At 35.7% G+C, this 17,796-nt stretch overlaps 1 protein-coding gene across 1 annotated transcript in view; it reads right to left on the bottom strand.

Moving 5' to 3' along the window:
• Positions 1-17,796, bottom strand: part of LOC306874752 (low-density lipoprotein receptor-related protein 1B-like) — a gene marked incomplete at its 5' end in the record, with an annotated part of 280,259 nt that overhangs the window by 60,775 nt on the left and 201,688 nt on the right. The window contains 8 exons of the mRNA XM_079424987.1: positions 5,586-5,705; positions 10,728-10,847; positions 10,941-11,057; positions 13,464-13,557; positions 13,701-13,849; positions 13,944-14,132; positions 14,208-14,407; positions 14,521-14,702. Coding sequence (XP_079281113.1) covers positions 5,586-5,705; positions 10,728-10,847; positions 10,941-11,057; positions 13,464-13,557; positions 13,701-13,849; positions 13,944-14,132; positions 14,208-14,407; positions 14,521-14,702 — 1,171 coding nt within the window. The remainder of the gene's footprint in view (positions 1-5,585; positions 5,706-10,727; positions 10,848-10,940; positions 11,058-13,463; positions 13,558-13,700; positions 13,850-13,943; positions 14,133-14,207; positions 14,408-14,520; positions 14,703-17,796) is intronic.

Genomic DNA, 17,796 nt, shown 5'->3' with positions numbered 1-17,796 from the left:
AAAAAACTACATAATACATAATATTTTTCAATGTCTGATGCCAGAAATTAGAGAGAAGTAACTGAAAAAGTATTAATAATAATAATAATTTAAGTAATTAGTTGGAATATTTTAATAGTTTAAAATATTACAAATATTTCAACTTATTTGTATTACTTCTCAAAACAAGCCAACTACAATAAAATAAACTACCATAGTAATTAAAGAGAAGTGACTGAAAAAGACATATTACATATTATTACATTTTATTTTAGTAATTATTAAAATAATAATATAAATACAAATAAAACAAATAATTGTTAAAATATTAATCCTTCTAATATTTAATAATAATAATAATAATACTTTTTTTAGTGAACAAATAATTTTTAAGTTGATGAAAAAAAACAAAAAAAAAACAGTGTTGTAAAATCAAGTACATTGCACTCAGTCTATCCGTTTTCCAATGTCCATTTCCATCAAAAGTTCTAGTCCCCTTTTCATCTCAGTCACCCTGTCAATATGCCATATCAATGTTTCTTTGTGCAGGCACTAGTGGATGCATTTAGGAGTTAAAATGCCGCCGCTGATGGCAGCTATTGTGCGTTGCTCTTCAGTGTTCGTATTGTTTTTGTTTGTTTTTCCTGTTTTTTGTTTTTCAAATAAGATCAGTTCGAAAGACTGGTTCTGGCTCATCTGAAGGACATCACTGGACCCTTACTGGACCCCCTGCAGTTTGCCTACAGAGAAAACAGGTCTGTGGATGATGCAGTCAACATGGGACTGTACTTCATCCTGCAGCATCTGGACAGACCAGGGACTTATGTGAGGATCCTGTTTGTGGACTTCAGCTCTGCTTTTAACAACATTATCCCGGAAACCATTCAAAATAAACTAACTCAGCTCTCCGTCCCCACCTCCGTCTGCCAGTGGATCAACAGCTTCCTGACAGACAGACAGCAGTTAGTAAAGCTTGGTAAATTCACATCCAGCACTCGAACCATCAGCACTGGAGCTCCTCAGGGCTGCGTTCTCTCCACACTGCTCTTCTCCCTCTACACCAACGACTGCACCTCTAAAGACCCCTCTGTCAAGCTCCTGAAGTTCGCAGACGACACCACACTGATTGGCCTCATCCAGGATGGTGACGAGTCTGCTTACAGACAGGAGGTTAAGGAGCTGGCTGTCTGGTGCAGTCTCAACAACCTGGAGCTTAACACGCTCAAAACTGTGGAGATGATCGTGGACTTCAGGAGAAACCCCCCTGCTCTCCCCCCACTCACCATCATGAACAGCACCGTGACTGCAGTGGAGTCATTCAGATTCCTGGGCACCACCAGCTCTCAGGACCTGAAGTGGGACATTCGCATTGACTCCATTGTCAGGAAGGCCCAGCAGAGGTTGTACTTTCTTCGCCAGCTGAGGAAGTTCAACCTGCCACAGGACTTACTGAAACAGTTCTACTCCGCCATCATTGAATCCATCCTCTGCACTTCAATAACTGTCTGGTTCGGCTCAGCTACCAAATCTGACCTCAGAAGACTACGGAGGATAGTCCGGACTGCTGAGCGAATCATTGGTACAACCCTCCCCACTCTCCAAGAACTGTACTTATCCAGAGTGAGCAAAAGGGCTGGCAAAATCACTCTGGACCCCTCACATCCAGCACACAACCTCTTTGAACTTTTACCATCTGGTCGACGCTACAGAGCTCTGTGCACCAGAACGACCAGACACAGGAACAGTTTCTTCCCTCAGTCAATAAGTCTCATGAACACTCAACAATAAACGTGGAACACACAACTAATACATTATCCATTCACCACACTCACTTATTTTATTTTTATTTTTCTCATTTCTAATTTGCACATACTTGACCTGTACATACATAGTTGTCTATTATATATTGTTTTGTTTTTTTTGTTTTTTTTTGCTGCTTTGTACATTGGTTATTGGCTATTTCTTGTTATTTTGTTTTTATTACCTGTGTCCTTTCCTGTTACTGTCTTTCTGTTGCACTGTGGAGCTTCTGTCACTACAACAAATTCCTTGTATGTGTAAACATACTTGGCCAATAAAGCTCATTCTGATTCTGATTCTGATTTCATATTAATATCTCTTTAGGAAATGCCCCGTTTCCAAAGAGATGTAAGCAACTTATTGATTTTTTGAAGATGAAGCTCCACTCCGCTGATGGACATTCAAACAGACACTTAGGAAATGTCCTCATGCTTAAAAAATCAATACACTATTATGCTGGGTTAATGTGAGTATTCCATTATTTCCTCTCAATGATGTAAAGTGCAGTAGTGAGTTGTGTATCTAGAGAAATCCAATACATCAAGTCCAAATCACTCGAAGAGAAAGAAAAAAACTAATTGAGAACTAAAGCTTTTTCAGACTTTAAGAACATTATAATCCTCACACTTTTGTCAGACATTTAGACAACTACTATTATTATTATTATTAAAACAAATAAAATACAAATTATTTATGATTAAAACAAATAAGTAAAAACAGATTCAAATATTATAATATATAAAACATATATTTACTCACAATTACATCAAAAATATAATGAATATTTATTGAGAAAGAAATATATAGTTATAAAACGGTTTAATAATTATTGAAATTTTTGTAATCTTTTGAAGTTTAATAATAGTTTTGTAAACTATTACTATTATTATCATTATTATAACTTAAACACAATAATAATAATACATATCATAATAAATATTAATTATTGATATTAAAATATTAATTCAATATGTAATTCATATATAAACAATGAACAGTTTAGTAATTATCAACATTATTATTATCATAAATTATTAGAATAAATAAATAAATACATATTTTAATTACTGATATTCAACATTTTTCATGATGCAATATTTATATAATTAAGTGGAATACTTTAATAGTTATTTACAATTATAAAAAACCATATAGAAATAGCTCAACTCATTATTATAATTAGTATTACTAATTGTAATTGCAATAATTATAATCATTAATTGTAATGAATTGTAATCGACTTTAAGAACATAATAAACCTCACACTTCTGTCCGATACTGGACTAAATAAAAAAATAAATACAATTATTAAAATACAATCATTAAAAAAAATATATTTGCATTATTATATAATTATAATTAAAATAATTAATTAAAAAATAATGAATGGCAATAAAAACAAATTAAAATATTGTGACATTATAATCATATAATCATAATCACCACAGCCATATCACCCTGAAGCCCAAGACCGGTTGCCCACTGAAGCTAAGCAGGGTTGAGCCTGGTCAGTACCTGGATGGGAGACCTCCGGTGAAAACTAGGTTGCTGTTGGAAGAGGTGTTAGTGAGACCAGCAGGGGGTGTGCACCCTGTGGTCTGTGTGGGTCCTAACGCCCCGGTATAGTGACGGGGACACTGTCAAAAAGCACCGTCTTTCAGATGAGACGTTAAACCGAGGTCCTGACTCTCTGTGGTCATTAAAAATCCCATGGCACTTCTCGTAAAGAGTAGGGGTGTAACCCCGGTGTCCTGGCCAAATTCCCTCTACTGGCCCTTGTCTATCATGGCCTCCTAATAATCCCCGTCCACTTGATTGGCTCTATGACTCTCTCTCCTCTCCACCTGTAGCTGGTGTGTGGTGAGCGCACTGGCGCTGTTGTCCTGTGGCTGCCGTCGCATCATCCAAGTGGATGCTGCACACTGGTGGTGGTTGAGGAGAGAGAGTCATAGAGCCAATCAAGTGGACCCCCCCACATGATTGTAAAGTGCTTTGGGTGTACAGCAATACACAATAAAGCGCTATATAAATGCATCATTCATTCATTCATTCATTTAAAAATGTAAAAACAAAACAAACCTAATAAGTATTTTGCCTATATGTTAGAATTTAATGGATTCTAAACTTCTGAATAAATCTGCAACAACTAAAAGAAAGAAAGAAAGAAAGAAAGAAAGAAAGAAAGAAAGAAAGAGAAAGAAAAATAACTTTTTTAATTGTATAATTGTAAGCCATGACAGGTCAGGAACAGTTTAATTCTGCCTAACTTTGCACGCAACTTAAAAGTATATTTCCATGACTAAAAAGCTTTAGTATGTTTCGATGAACACTACTGCAGTGGAAAACTTTCTCCAAAGTCCCTTACTTCCTTCTTGCAATGTGCTAAACTTCCCCAGTAATGAAAGCCAGTGGGTTAGTTGGTCCCTTGGAGAGGTGGACAGTAACTGAGATTCAGTGCTAGACAGAAATGGACTACTTAAAAATGAAAACTATTTTGTGTTGTACTGATGGACGGATCGATATAAAGTAAAAAACGATTTACAAGACAAATTGTAACTACAATGTCACCTAATGTACTTGACAGCCATTAAAGCTGCACTGAGAATCATTACCAGCAATAATGTGAAGACGCCCTTCAAAACGCTAAACGACACTGACATAAAGGACACACAGAGGAAGTATTTTTGTTTAAGATATGAGGACTTTAAAGCTTAAAGTCAACACTAAGCAATCTTGAGCACATCAGCTGTATAATATAAAGTCCTTTTCGTCCTGAAAAGAGCATCAAATACAGAACACAAGCAAACGTTTTCACCACTCAAACTTTGTTCTTTATTATTAAAACACAATCCTCCCATCTGTAATCTTCACTAGACATAATTCCATAATACTCTTTATGTAGATAGATAGATAGATAGATAGATAGATAGATAGATAGATAGATAGATAGATAGATAGATAGATAGATAGATAGATAGATAGATAGATAGATAGATAGATAGATAGATAGATAGATCCATCCATCCAAGCTTAAATAACTAATTAAATACAAATTAATACAAGATAAATACATTTGAAACAATTTATTATTTTATTTTATAGTTCGTAATAAAGTTGTAATATAATTCAAAGGCATTTTTAATTATTGATAGCCATTATTAAATTATTAAAAATACTAAATAGTTATTAAATTATAGTAATTATTATTATTTGTTTATACTTATTTAAAAAAGCAAATAATAAGTTCAACATCATGCATCACGTAAAAAATTGATAGTTAAATAAGTGAGAAATCTCAATTAACAACTGTATAATAATCACTTCCCCTGGAATAGTTACACGTCCTCTACAAACCAAAGCAGCTGCTTTACTTAAAACGTGAAATATTGCTCTGCTAAAACACAGAGAAACCAGAATCTGCATAATTATAGCACACTAAATCATCCATTTTGGGCCCAATGGAGAAGACTTATTGGTTGGCTGCTCATAAAGCAAACACAATGCAACCTGACAATGCTCGCCCTGAGAAAACGTTAGCGCTCGGGTGAGCGGTTTCCGGCGAACGTCATCCACAAAACCCCAAGATCAGAGTAGGAACGCCAAGAAGTCGGTTATGAAAGCAACCAGAAGCTATCTTTATTCATCTGCGTCAGTCCTCGGGGGAAAGAGTCGGTGCAAAATTAAAGCAAATGGAATGTTTTAGGAGTTCAGACCAGCTGAAATTTCTCACGGCGAATTTTAACGAGGATATTTATGGGCAGTGATGACAAGCGTGAGGTAATGCATGGCGACGGCGAGCGACTCACCGCAGTTGGCCTCGTCTGAGCCGTCGGCGCAGTCGGGGTCCTCGTCGCACACCCACAGCTTGGAGATGCAGTGCATTGTGCTCTTGCATTGAAACTGGGACGGCGAGCAAGTGTTCTCGGCTGGAGATATGGAGAGAAGGAGATCATGTGATCAAAACTTTGAGAAGTTCAGTTGACAAACCACAGAATAACTTTTTCCTTAAGTTTTAGATCCGATTTTAGAGCTACTTTACGGAATCTAACAGTTTGTCGAGGCTTTATTCTGCTGCAACACTTTTTGAAAGAGTAGCACCATAAAGAATCAGTAACAGACTGCAGAAAACTGTGCTTTGATCTTCCCACAAACCCTCAGAAATGAAGCCATGGATTGTGCATAACGTTGCTCGCAGCAGGCGATCTGAGGTCCGACAGTGATTGTCTTGCAGTTGATTGTATATAAGGAGGTGAATTTGAACACAAGCGCTGCTTAGATGGCTGTAGTAGCGGCGCTTTAAATGAGATGAATTAAGAGACAACGTTTCTCGCTTTTTTTTTTTTGGTGGGGGGGGGCTGTTATGGTAAACCATGGCTCTTGGAATATTACTTTTCTCCTGAGTGCTGGCACTGGTAACTCCTTATATTATTATTATTAATATTTTATATTATAAATACATAAATGCATACACACAAACACAACTTTGTAATGTTTTTATTTTAATTATTATAAATACACAAAATGCATAAATATATAACTACACACACACACACACGTGCGTATGTATTTTTTTCACATTAGTGTAATTATAATTTCAATTACTTATATATTGTTTTTATTATAATTATTATAAATGCAATGTAAAATTGTTTCTGTCACTTTTTATGACTTATACACAAGAATTTTCCAATAATGTAGAAATAATAAAAGCAATATATTTAACTTTCATGGCTCGCCGTAGATCACAGCAATATCACGTTCATAATCGCAGATGAATCGCATTCGATTATGAACGCGATATCGCGTAGAGTGTTTTTATTAATGCCATTAATGTTTTTGTTATATAGCCTACAGTGTATAGCACTAGTCAACTAAATGAATATAACATGGCAAAGACTGATTGAATGTATTTTTAGTCCAGTCCCTGTACATAAGATTAGGCCTAGTATTGACCAAGTTCAGAGGCTGTCATATGTGGATCAACTTACTTTGTTGTGTATTTTCAATATTTTCAATATGAAAAATAACTTTTATATTGATTAATTTAGTGCATTTTGAAGAAAAATTTAATAAAAAAATGTCATGAATTTATTGCATTTTGGGAATTTTATAATAAATCTTTGAAAATCAAAATCTGGATTTTAATTTTTAATGCTATTATAACCTAAAGATGCTATGTGAAAGTGTGAAACAAAAAAAAAAATGGTTTTCATCTTGCCACTTTCTTGGTAAGGTAAACACATTTTTACTCAAATTAATCAAAATGGAATTATAGCATTTTGGAACCAAACTCTTCATTTATATATATATATATATATGTATATATATATATATATGTATATATATATATATATGTATATATATATATATATATATATATATACACACCCGATTCTAAAAAAGTTGGGACACTGTACAAATTACGAATAAAAAAGGAATGCAATAATTTACAAATCTCATAAACTTATATTTTATTCACAATAGAATATAGATAACATATCAAATGTTGAAAGTGAGACATTTTGAAATGTCATGCCAAATATTGGCTCATTTTGGATTTCATGAGAGCTACACATTCCAAAAAAGTAGCAATAAGAGGCCGGAAAAGTTAAATGTATATAAGGAACAGCTGGAAGACCAATTTGCAACTTATTAGGTCAATTGGCAACATGATTGGGTATAAAAAGAGCCTCTCAGAGTGGCAGTGTCTCTCAGAAGTCAAGATGGCAAGAGGATCACCGATTCCCCCAATGCTGAGGCGAAAAATAGTGGAGCAATATCAGAAAGGAGTTTCTCAGAAAAAAAGAATTGAGTTTGAAGAGTTTGAAGTTATCATCATCTACAGTGCATAATATCATCCAACGATTCAGAGAATCTGGAACAATCTCTGTGCGTAAGGGTCAAGGCCGGAAAACCATACTGGATGCCCGTGATCTTCGGGCCCTTAGACGGCACTGCATCACATACAGGAATGCTACTGTAATGGAAATCACAACATGGGCTCAGGAATACTTCCAGAAAACATTGTTGGTGAACACAATCCACCGTGCCATTCGCCGTTGCCGGCTAAAACTCTATAGGTCAAAAAAGAAGCCATATCTAAACATGATCCAGATTTTCTCTGGCAAAGACTGTGGCAAAAACTGTGGCAAAGTGGAAAACTGTTCTGTGGTCAGACGAATCAAAATTTGAAGTTCTTTTTGGAAAATTGGGATGCCATGTCATCCGGACTAAAGAGGACAAGGACAACCCAAGTTGTTATCAGCGCTCAGTTCAGAAGCCTGCATCTCTGATGGTATGGGGTTGCATGAGTGCGTGTGGCATGGGCAGCTTACACATCTGGAAAGGCACCACCAATGCTGAAAGGTATATCCAAGTTCTAGAACAACATATGCTCCCATCCAGACATTGTCTCTTTCAGGGAAGACCTTGCATTTTCCAACATGACAATGCCAGACCACATACTGCATCAATTACAACATCATGGCTGCGTAGAAGGAGGATCCAGGTACTGAAATGGCCAGCCTGCAGTCCAGATCTTTCACCCATAGAAAACATTTGGCGCATCATAAAGAGGAAAATGCGACAAAGAAGACCTAAGAGAGTTGAGCAACTAGAAGCGTGTATTAGACAAGAATTGGACAACATTCCTATTCCTAAACTTGAGCAACTTGTCTCCTCAGTCCCCAGATGTTTGCAGACTGTTATAAAAAGAAGAGGGGATGCCACACAGTGGTAAACATGGCCTTGTCCCAACTTTTTTGAGATGTGTTGATGCCATGAAATTGAAAATAAACTTATTTTTCCCTTAAAATGATACATTTTCTCAGTTTAAACATTTGATATGTCATCTATGTTGTATTCTGAATAAAATATTGAAATTTGAAAGTTCCACATCATTGCATTCTATTTTTATTCACAATTTGTACAGTGTCCCAACTTTTTTGGAATCGGGTTTGTATATATATATATATATATATATATATATATATATATATATATATATATATATATATATATATACACATACAGTATATTAACAATAAGTAAATAATAAAATACACTAGTAAAGAATGATCATAATAAATCATAATAATAAGAAATATTTTAAAGTACAAAATCAGCATATTAAAACAATTTCTTAAGATCAAGTGACACTGATGACACGAGTAATGAAGTTGAAAATTCAGCTTTTGTTGTCACAGAAATACATTTTAAAATATTTAGCATATTTAATATATAAAATATTTATAAAATATTTTTTATATTTTAAAATATAAACATATTTAATGATATTTCACAATATATACTGTTTTTACTGTATTTTTCACCAAATACAGTAAATGCAGCCTTGATGAGCACAAAAACATAAAAAAAATTGTAATAATTCCACATTTTGACTGGTAGTGGATATATTTATACATCTAAGTATATGCATATATTATTTATTATACAACAATATTGAGGAATGTCTTTTTTAAATAACTTTGAAATGTAAGTAATGCAATTATGTATAATGTAATCTAACATATTACAGATATTATTTTATTAATATTATAGTTTATATAATGTGTGTCTTTTAAGGGAGTGGGTTTTGTTCAAAATATGCTGAAAAAAAACCTAAACAAATATAAAAAAATCATTTTACAGTCTTTATACATAATACACCATGCTGCTTTGTTTCTTTTACTTTTGAATTTGAGGTTAAATTATGGTTAATATAACACATATTCCTGGAGAACTGTTTTAAGGTCCACCTGGATTCAATTCTGAACATTTTCTACTTCCTCTAAGCGTGATTAATTCATGATAAAACAAGTAAAACAAGACTGTACCCTGGTGGTCTGAGTAACCACAACTTCTTTTCCCTCACATCTCCGTTTTCAGACCGGAGATGTGAGGGAAAACTCACAAACTAAGCTAAGCCTAGACCCGACATTCCCGGTGATGGAGCAGCAATCCTGACCCACAGCACTCTCCCTCCTTTGGGGGGGAGGTCTAAAGCCGGCCTCTAATGCCATGCTCCATATGCGATTATCCCTGTTAAACCCTCCCTTTGTTTGGCTAATCAGTGCCCAGGGCTGAGCTCAGCTCCCCTGGATCCAAGACGCCGTCAGACCCCCTCAAAAGCCTCTTAGAGTTCTGGGGACCCTCCGGGCTCCGTCCCATGCAATGCTGTTAATTATTTTCCTCGATTTTTACTTCTATCTTTCTGATTCTCTCTCGGAGAAGACAGCTTCTCTTCTGCACTCTCCCATAAGGGCGTACCAGAACCGGGCTTCTTATCAAAGCCCAGCCACATACTCGACTCTGGGGAGGAGTGAGAAATTAGGCCCCTGCTGTGACTTCAAATGGAGGATTCAGATCTGAGTGAGAGCATTAACTTCTGCCAGTCTCCTGTACTGCCACCTAAAATAAGTCTTGCATTTGGACTAGGATTGAAATCCCTGTCGCACAAAGTAATGATTACTCCAGCCTGATTTCTGAAGGTGACAAGACGGCTTCCTTGCTTCCTGGTTAGTAAGTCTACCTCGCTTTCTTTTTTTCTCATTTCACTCCTTTCTTCTCGCTGTCGGTGTCCTAAATTCCCCTCGAGCAATTCCGTCTGCAGCTGAGGAATGAGAAAACAAAACAAAACTTTGGGCAATGTTTACCAGGCTCCTCGCTTGGCACTTTTCTCATCAGCCGATTCAAAGTTCTTAAACATTTTGTTGAATCTGTCTGAGTTTGACCACCAGCCAATAAACACATTCTGAAGTCATAAAGAAGGAGATTTAATCTATTTCCGACCTCTCTCGCTCTCATTTTCTGGTTGTTTTGCCTCTCTTGAAGGGAAAACTAGCTCAGAAGGAACTTTTGCTGAGATTCTTTGAGGAATGATGAAAACGAATGGCGTTCATTGCCGTTGATGTAAAATCTGAGAAAGAGAAAAAATTAGACTTTCTTACGGCAATCGGTTTCATCTTCACCATCTCCGCAGTCGTCTTGTCCGTTACAACGCAGGTTTATAGGGATGCACTTCTGCCGGTGAGTGCACTTAAACTGGCCAGACAGGCAGATATATGAGTCTGAAAGCAAATGCAAACAAAGATATCATTGTATGATGCATCATACTGCATTATGCTAGGTCTCCATTTATCTATCCATCAATCTATAATTACCACAGTTGGCTTCATCAGAGTTGTCTCCGCAGTCGTTCTCTCCATCACAGATGAAGGGAGGGAGGGCACACAAACCCGTTCCGCACTGGAACCTTCCGGGCTGGCATTTAAACTCCGCTGTAAACAAAAGAGAGAACAAATGAGTAAAACAACAAAGAAAGAAAGAAAGAAAGAAAGAAAGAAAGAAAGAAAGAAAGAAAGAAAGAAAGAAAGAAAGAAAGAAAGAACTAACACAAGACATAAAAATAAAGAGTGGATGAACAAGTATAAAAATAAACAAAAAAACAACAGAAAAGAAACAAAAACAAAACAAAACAAACAAACAAAAAAACCGGAAGAAGGATACACAAAACAGAAAGGCAAACAGATCGAACAAACAAAAAAGGAAAGAAGCCAGAAAGAAAACAACTGAAAAACAGACATAAACAAACACATTTATGGAAAAGGACAGAACAAAGAATGAATACATGAACAAGGAAATAACCAAATGAAAGAAAGACAGCCAAATGTATAATAATGTACAAATAACAAAAAAAGACAAAACAGAAACAAAAAACAAACAGAATAGAAAGAAAGAAAGAAAGAAAGAAAGAAAGAAAGAAAGAAAGAAAGAAAGAAAGAAAGAAAGAAATACAAAGGCATACAAAGACATGCAAATAAAGAAAATATAAGACAGACAGAAATATAAGACACAAGCAAATAAAAAATAAATAAATAAAAAGCAAAAAATAAAATAAGGATAAATTAAAAATAAAGCAAATGCAGAAATTATAGAAGAAAGAACGAGTGAATGAACAAGTAAATAATCAAATGAAAGACAGATACTGAAAAATACATAGAGAATAAATCTACATTGAGACTTTTTTAGTGCACAACATATTGGTTTCGGTACAAAAAGTTATGCTAAAATAAAATATTAATCTCTCACATAAAAATATTTAATTGTATTTTAAATGACAAAAGAATTTTGTTTAAGATATACATCATTAAATTCAAAAACTCTATATTAGCGTAGCACACAATCTTATACAGCTAGTCAGCTAACTGTGTTCTGTAAGCATTCTGTGTTGCTAAAACTATCTTTTGGATCTAATGTAATTATTTCCCACATCCAAGTTCCAGGTTATAATATGCAAAACTCTAAACATTAAACTTACCTCAAATAAAGGCTTAAACATCTAAAAAAACCCGCACATTTAAGGGGCTCCTCTTTTGGTGAAAGTTTTTAGACAGCTTTCAAAATGGCTGGCAGACAGTGTGCACACATGGAGACCCGTATCTCAGCATGCAATGATCTGATTGACTTGAAATTATTGGAGGTATATAGTACCAAACATATCAATTGGTTAAGACATCAAGTAGGATAATAAATAATCTTTTTCTTTTTATAATCTGAGCACAAAAATGAAAGTGTGCTTAATAGGTACGTTTACCCTTAATGACCAAATTGTTCACCTAAATGAGCAAGCAATCAAAATAAAGACAGAAAAGTTGAAAGACAGAGATAAAACAAAACAAAACACAGGCGGAAAGCCAGACAGATATATTGCACAGAAAGAAAGAACATATTATAGAAAGGTGCCTTTCTTTTTTTTTCCTGGAGTCTTTTGTTCATTGTCAGCTTTGACGTCTCTTTAGCATCTCAACGTGCGATAAACTTCCTTTCGAGATAAATACTTCACAAAATGAATTAGACTATTCACCTCCCAATCAAACAAGCAAAAGCACATAAGAAATGACCCATACAATGGCATATTCAACGAAGAAACACCTGAATATAAACCTCGATGACAGACAAATCTTTTTTTTTTTTTATAATCGCTCCATGAACCGGAGAGGAAAATTACAGGAATGAATTGTCACAAAAAGATTTTCCTGTCCTCAGCTCATGAGACAAATGGTTCAAGTGTCTAAAGGATTTCTTTCTTTCAGTTGAGCTTAAAGAAATCACAGTTTATTATGGAGTCATTTTAAGACACGCATTTTACGTACTATGCTCGAAGTTCACAAATACGGGGAAGTGAATTAGTGGGAACAAATCTCAACCTTGGGAGCTTTCTTTCTATCTATTGTACACAAAGAAGCAAATCAGAAGTGATTCCAACAGAGTTTGACGTTAGCATGTTGCTAAGCTTATAACACAACATTAAAGGCATAGTTCACCCAAAAATGAAAATTCTGACATTAATTACTCACCATCACGTCATCCCAAACCTGTAAACAGTGTTAAATAAAATTAATTTATAATTGGCAAATTTTTCGCTTGGTTTGCCATTTTGGAAACCTTTTTGCACTTGTTGAATGGCATTTTTGAATGGATATATGTGATGCCGCCTTCAAATTTGGCCAAAAAAGATTTTGTAGAAAGCAACTCGGTCCAAACCTCATCTATCATCCCTTAGAAGGCTCTTTAGGTAGGCAGCTTGCTGCATTTCGAGTCTTAAAGACACTACAAGGCACTTAATTCATATTTTTCAATGGCTTAACCAGTTTGGCTGATTGCCACCATGTTTGGTTACTTACGGCAGTCTGCCGGCTCATCAGATCCGTCTCCGCAGTCGTCCACAGTGTCGCACTTCCACCAGAAGGGAATACACTCATCCGTACCACAGCGAAACTACACACAATGAGAAACAACCTCTTGAACATCTATTTATCGAGTAGCAGACTGGATATAATTGTAGTTGAAAGCGGTGCCAAGAGTAGTTGAGCTACGGCAAAACCCTTATTCTGGCTCCTGAGGTAATTATAAAGTCACACCTGGCTGGCGGTGCAGTTAGACAGACAGGTTTTGTTGTCGTTTGCCAGGTAGAAGTGTGTAGGGCAAGCGCACTTGTATCCCCCACCAGGGGAAAGAAGGCATAGGTGACTGCACCCTCCATTAGTCACCTGACACTGATGCTTTGGCACTGAGGACAAACAGCAAACAATAAGAAACAAGCCCGAAACAACATGACTCTAGCACAAAAAGTCAACTGAAGACTGAGTTTCTCGCTGTAATACCATCAGGCTGTCGGAGTGGGTGGTAGACTTGAATGTCTCGAATGGTTTGCCAGGAGCTGAGGAGTTCTGTATGTTGGCCGCCAGACGTCTTGTGCGAGCGGCTGAGGGTTTTCAACTTCTGGTCGCTCCAGTAGATGAAGTCCTCAAAGAGTGTGAGACCGGTTATGCCACCTATGTCCTTGATTGGGACTGGAAATTGGGATTGAGAGATGTTAATGAGGACAATTCGAAATGAGACTACATTCGAAACAAGGCGAAACTTACCTTTGTATCTTTTTGTACCATCCATGTTCGAAAACAAGATATGGTTTTCATCAGCCCAGTAGATCCTTTTATTGGTGTGGTCAATGGTCAATGCTGAGGGAGCACGTATTTCTGTTTTGATTATGACACGTGGCTTGCTGCCATCCATTCCGATCCGTCCAATTAGGGACTGCTCGCAGCAGTCAATCCAGAACACATATCTAAGGCACCGTGGGAATAAATGGCTTTAAATGGTGCAGTGCTTCTTAAAAGTGTACTCAAAAGCAATGCGTTCTGGGATTGCAAACAATAGGCAATAATAAGCATCATTTACCCCATGTGAGTATCGAGTGCAAGAGCGGTTGGATTCCTCAATCCTGTCCTCAGCAGTACGGTCGGGTAGAGTCCATTAGCTTTTGCCACCTCCAGGGTCTTTCTCTCACCGTCACACCAGTACAAGTTCTTGCCGATCCAGTCCACAGCGAGAGCATTGGGGACCGACGTTCTGTGAACCACCTGAAAAAACAGCAGTCAAGCACAGTTGGTCTCTTTAGGCCAGTTATTCACATGGATTTATCCACAGCCGGTACTGTAGGGAACAAATGCTTCCTAGCAGAAAAGTTCAGAATGGTGAGGGCGAGATGCACTTGTGCACTGTATTTTGCTGGTAGAGTCACATAAAAGTAAGTCTGTATCGTTTCTGCCAACAGTTATCGTCATGACAGGAATTTACATGCTCATTTTTTAACAATATAAAACAAAACAAACAAAAATGTATTCATATAAACCTAATCCTGGCTCTCATTTGCTTAGGATGAGTTATCATGGCAGTTAGCCAGCACATTAGCAAACAACAGTCAACAAACTTGTATACATTTTTTCCTTATCAAAAACAAAAACATTAATAATATAATAACCTCTAGACCTGGTTGTCAACTGGTGGCTCGGTGGTCCACAAAATAGTTTGTATTAGCCAAATTGTAATTAGCCAAATAAATGAACAAGTTTTCATTGCAAAAAGTCAAATTACATCAACAACTTGTCAACATAGGATGAACTTGCATATAAAGGGGCTTTGTTTCTTCAAATAACAAGAAATATTCAAGGCTTTGAATAACCTACAGATGATTTGTCTCTAAACTGGTGTTTTGCAGGTCCACACAAAGGAGTTAGCATAACTATTATAAATAGTTAGCATAACTATTGCAAGTCTTCACTGCAAAAAGCCAAACAACAACAACAACAACATTCACCAACTTGTAAATGTAGGATAAAAGTGGGAATGAAGGGTCTTATTTCTTCAAATAAAATGTAAAATTCAAGGCTACGATAACCTCTAGATGTGTTATTTTTTTAATTGATGGTTTACAGGTTCACAAAACAGCTAGCATAGAAAATTAGCAAGTTTTCACTGCAAAAAGCCAAAATTCAACAACATACTTGCAAATGTAGGATAAAAGTAGCAGTGAATGGTCTTGGTTTTATTATTTTTCAAAAAAAATAAAACTAAATTAAAGATAACTATGATAATAACCTATAAATGTGTAGTTGTGAACTGGTGCCTTACAAACTATTGTTTTATTATAGTAAAAATTTGATAACCATGATTTTTTGGTGTACTGATTACCATTTGTATAACCACAATTTTATTACAAGTAGTTTAATACAACCATGGTTCTTTGGTATTATTTGTAGTAAAACCATTGTTACTATTAAAGGGGTGGCTTCATACGAGGTCAAAAATAGTTAGCATAGCAGTTAGCCATCAAATTAGTAAGATTTCACTGCAAAAAGTCAAACTACCACAACAGTGTTCAACAATGTGTAAACATAGGATAAAGTTTGTGAATGGGCTTTCCTTCTTCAAACAACATGCAAAAATCCAAGGCTATGATAATTTCTAGATGTGTAGTTACTTTTAGCAACCTAAAATCTCTTGACTGCAAATGAAAAATTGGGGTCCTAAAAGCAATCCATTAGAGAACCGCTGAGCTAGACTTGTACATTATTGCTAATTATCAGCGGGCTACATAACCGCTCATTAATGGAACTTCAAACTCCCCAAAAATGGCAAGAAAAGTTCCCAAAAGATGTAGTTTTACAAAGAAGGCACTTCACAACACTTCACTGCTCATACTGATCACAGAAACTGCCCGTTTGGCATAAACAATACTGTTCCCAGCTGGCGGATAATCCAGCGCTTTTAATCATTTTCACTCTTGGTTGCTGGTGCCCCCTGCCTAGCGCTTTAAGAGTAAGAGTAACATTCTGCAAGCTGATGAACATTAGAGATGAACATTAAAGACATTTTGCCTCAGACTGGGTCTTACCATCAGCGCTAATTAAAACTAGCCTAGCCGTGATGAATTTCGACATCTTCACAGGTTTTCTAGATGCTGTGCTCACCGGGGAAACTAACATCTTCAGGTAAATGGTACAGAATCACAGGGTGGGGATACACCACAGGGTGAAAGTACACAAAAATATGAACCAGGTAAGCAAAACAACACCAACAAAACATGGCAAATTCAATTACTAAGTCAATTAAGTCAAAGTTCCATAAAGCATGCGAAAATAAGTGCTCACTTTGGATTTTTGCCGAATGATAGAAGTACGTGACCCCAAGTTTACTTGTATACTTGTATATTTCCAGCATATTTCACTTTAGATAAATTTGTTTAGGCTTGATGTTTATGATAAATGTTGTTTTTATATGAACATTATAATTTATTTTTGTTTTATACTAATTATATTTCTCATTCCTGTTCTGTGCTGAATACCGTTAAATTTATAGCTTTTATTGTGAAATAAAACAAACTAAAATATGTTTATATTTTTTATGATGTTCAGAAATATTTTATTTTATTTATAGGTTTTTTTCATTATTTTTGAATGTAAAAAAAGATAATAGTTCTGTTTTTTTTTTCTCTCAATAATGTAATTTCGACCCGGTGCAACTTTTTTACAAAGAAAAAAAAGGTTGTATGTAAACGAGGTAACAAAGCAAACAAGACCAAACAATTCCCAATAAATTAGATATTTAGCATTACATTTAAGGTGTGATTGTCAAGTCAAGTCAAGTCACCTTTATTTATATAGCGCTTTTAACAAAGTAAATTGTGTCAAAGCAACTGCACAATATCAAAAAAGGAAAATAGTGTGTCAATAATGTAAAATGAAAAGATTAAAAAAAAGTTTTTCAGTTAAAGGCATTTCATTATTGGATTCAGTGGTGTCATCATCCAGCTCGGTTCAGTTTAAATAGTGTCTTTGCAATCAGGTCGACGATATCGCTGGAGATGAAGTTGTATTGAAAAGAATGTCAGAGACCTAAAATTCTCACAATGCTCAGATCAAACTGATCTCTTGAAGAATCAGTGGCAGGATGTAAATTTTTTTAGGCAGTCAAAATGAGTGTTTGTTTTTTTTTTTCTTCACATTTCTGGATTGCCGGAATGTTCACACAATATCACAGACATACTGCATTGATCATTTGTAAAAGTTTCAACACTTATGACTTGATGATAAAATCAAACCAAAACATTTCAAATCTCTCCAGACATCTCAAGAGAATGTCTCATTTGCAATCGTTCGAAGTGATTACCAAGAG

Source organism: Barbus barbus (assembly GCF_936440315.1).
Source record: "Barbus barbus genome assembly, chromosome: 9".
Classification (NCBI taxonomy): domain Eukaryota; kingdom Metazoa; phylum Chordata; class Actinopteri; order Cypriniformes; family Cyprinidae; genus Barbus; species Barbus barbus.
Note: the sequence above shows the minus strand (reverse complement) of the source record. Positions and strands in the feature narration are given on the sequence as shown.